The 1,878-nt window shown below is 35.8% G+C and overlaps 1 protein-coding gene across 1 annotated transcript in view; it reads left to right on the top strand.

The window, feature by feature from the left end:
* Positions 1 to 72, top strand: part of SYN2 (synapsin II) — a 122,296-nt gene extending 122,224 nt beyond the window's left edge. The window contains 1 exon segment of the mRNA XM_009322014.1: positions 1 to 72. This exon segment is cut by the window's left edge and continues 11 nt beyond it. Coding sequence (XP_009320289.1) covers positions 1 to 72 — 72 coding nt within the window.
* The last annotated feature ends 1,806 nt before the right edge of the window (positions 73 to 1,878 follow it).

Genomic DNA, 1,878 nt, shown 5'->3' with positions numbered 1-1,878 from the left:
AATGAAGATGAAGCAAAAGCTGAAACTATTCGAAACTTGAGGAAATCCTTTGCCAGTCTTTTTTCTGATTAGCCAGCTTCATCTAAATGCACCTAGCATACAGTCTAAAAACCACGTGAATGTTACATAGGTTTTGTTTCCCCTGTGACGGTACCCTTCTCTGCTGTGCTAACTGTTGTATTAAGCAATATGTTAAACTTACAAAAAAAAAAAAAAAAAAAAGAAGAAGGACTTTGATGAGATACCATTCAGGAACATGTATAAAAATCTATAAAGAAGGAAGGGTTCTATTACTAACACAGAATGCCGAATTCTAGGGTCCTTATCCATTGTAATATTGTGGCCTTACTGTGACTGAACTGTATAATCCTATTTGAGATTCCTTTGTAGAATTGTGTTAATAAAGCATTGAGTAATGGGTTTCTCCTTGCTTTACCCATTTCCAATGCACTGCAATGCATGTGTACTTTGTGTGTAAATGTTTTGTACTGCAAAAGCATAGTCTCGACTTGTTCTTGCCTCCCAAATTTAGGAGGCAATTCACACTGACATTCTTGTCAAGCCACATAAATAATGTGAGAAATTGAAGCAGTTTCTTCCTCCTTATACAATCTTTCCATCAGCTGGTTGTAGACTTCTGATGTATTGCTGAGAGTTATCAGTACACTAACTTAATGTCATAAATAGAGTGTATATGTACTACTGTATCTCCAGATGTCTATTTAAATTTATTTCCAAACTGTAACCATAACTGGGTTTAGTTGCAAAGAATATGCATGATGTTACCCTTATTTTTGTGAACACCTTCTAATAAATGTAAAGTCCCATGCCTGATTTAAAAAAATGTCTTCTACAAAGCTTGTTTCAACATCGATATATATTGTCAATTTTGACTGATATAAAAAGGGTAGCTTTATGATTATAAAATATTTGGACGCAAACCACAACTGTAAGAAAATAAACGATCACAAATAATTCCCTTTTTGAATCAGCATAATAAAAAATTAATAAATTCTAGGAATCACATTTACATTTTCTAATGTTACGTATTTTAAAAATATTTCTCTAACTTGCGAAAACAGAATTGATCCTAGACGTTGAGGTAATAGCAATTTTTTTTAAATTATCTAAATCAAACTGAAGTTCATTAGTAATCTCTAGACTATCCATTTCCAAACGATTATCATGTCATTCTGCCTACCACCGATTACATGCAGCAGTATTCCTTGCCGGGAAACAGTGCTAACGGGAAACAAGAAAAAATAACTGCAATATTAGCATGTCTGAGGGAGAAAACGAGCAACACAACGTTAACTTAAAAACCCCGTGGGATTTGTAATGGGTTTGCAGAGACACATCTGTTTGCCTCAGAAATTTTACTTCTTGTAGATCTGATAGTTTATGAAGTCTAGGTGAATCACCATCACCCTCTGATGACGTAAGTCCTTTCAGCAGTTTTGGATTCCTTTGGGTGAAGAGCCTGGCTTGGGCCAGGAGGTTGGCAATGAAGTATGGAAACCTTACCTTCCAGTAATGCCAGAATTTAGTTTGTACATTAGCATCCGATAGCTCTCTGTTTGTCAACATCATCTAAGTTGATGATCTTAGCATATGTATTTCCTGAAAAGCAGACATGTCCAAATCACTCACAGGCAACACAACTGACACCCTTTTTGGACTGACAATGAGGACTGACTCAATATCACAGTTGAACAATCATACCTAGAACAATGCTTTCCTCCAGGTTAAGACTAAAATGAGTTTGTGGGTAAGTTTGCACTGCAACATTACAAACATTAAATACATAGCATTGCCCTCTATAGGATGGAATCTCAGTCTCTCTGTTTGGCATATAACCCTCATCTTTGTGGAGCAGCC

This window comes from Pygoscelis adeliae, unplaced genomic scaffold (assembly GCF_000699105.1).
Source record: "Pygoscelis adeliae isolate BGI_AS28 unplaced genomic scaffold, ASM69910v1 Scaffold304, whole genome shotgun sequence".
NCBI classification, from domain to species: domain Eukaryota; kingdom Metazoa; phylum Chordata; class Aves; order Sphenisciformes; family Spheniscidae; genus Pygoscelis; species Pygoscelis adeliae.
The sequence above is the reverse complement of the archived record's forward strand: the minus strand, read 5'-3'. Positions and strand labels throughout refer to the sequence as shown.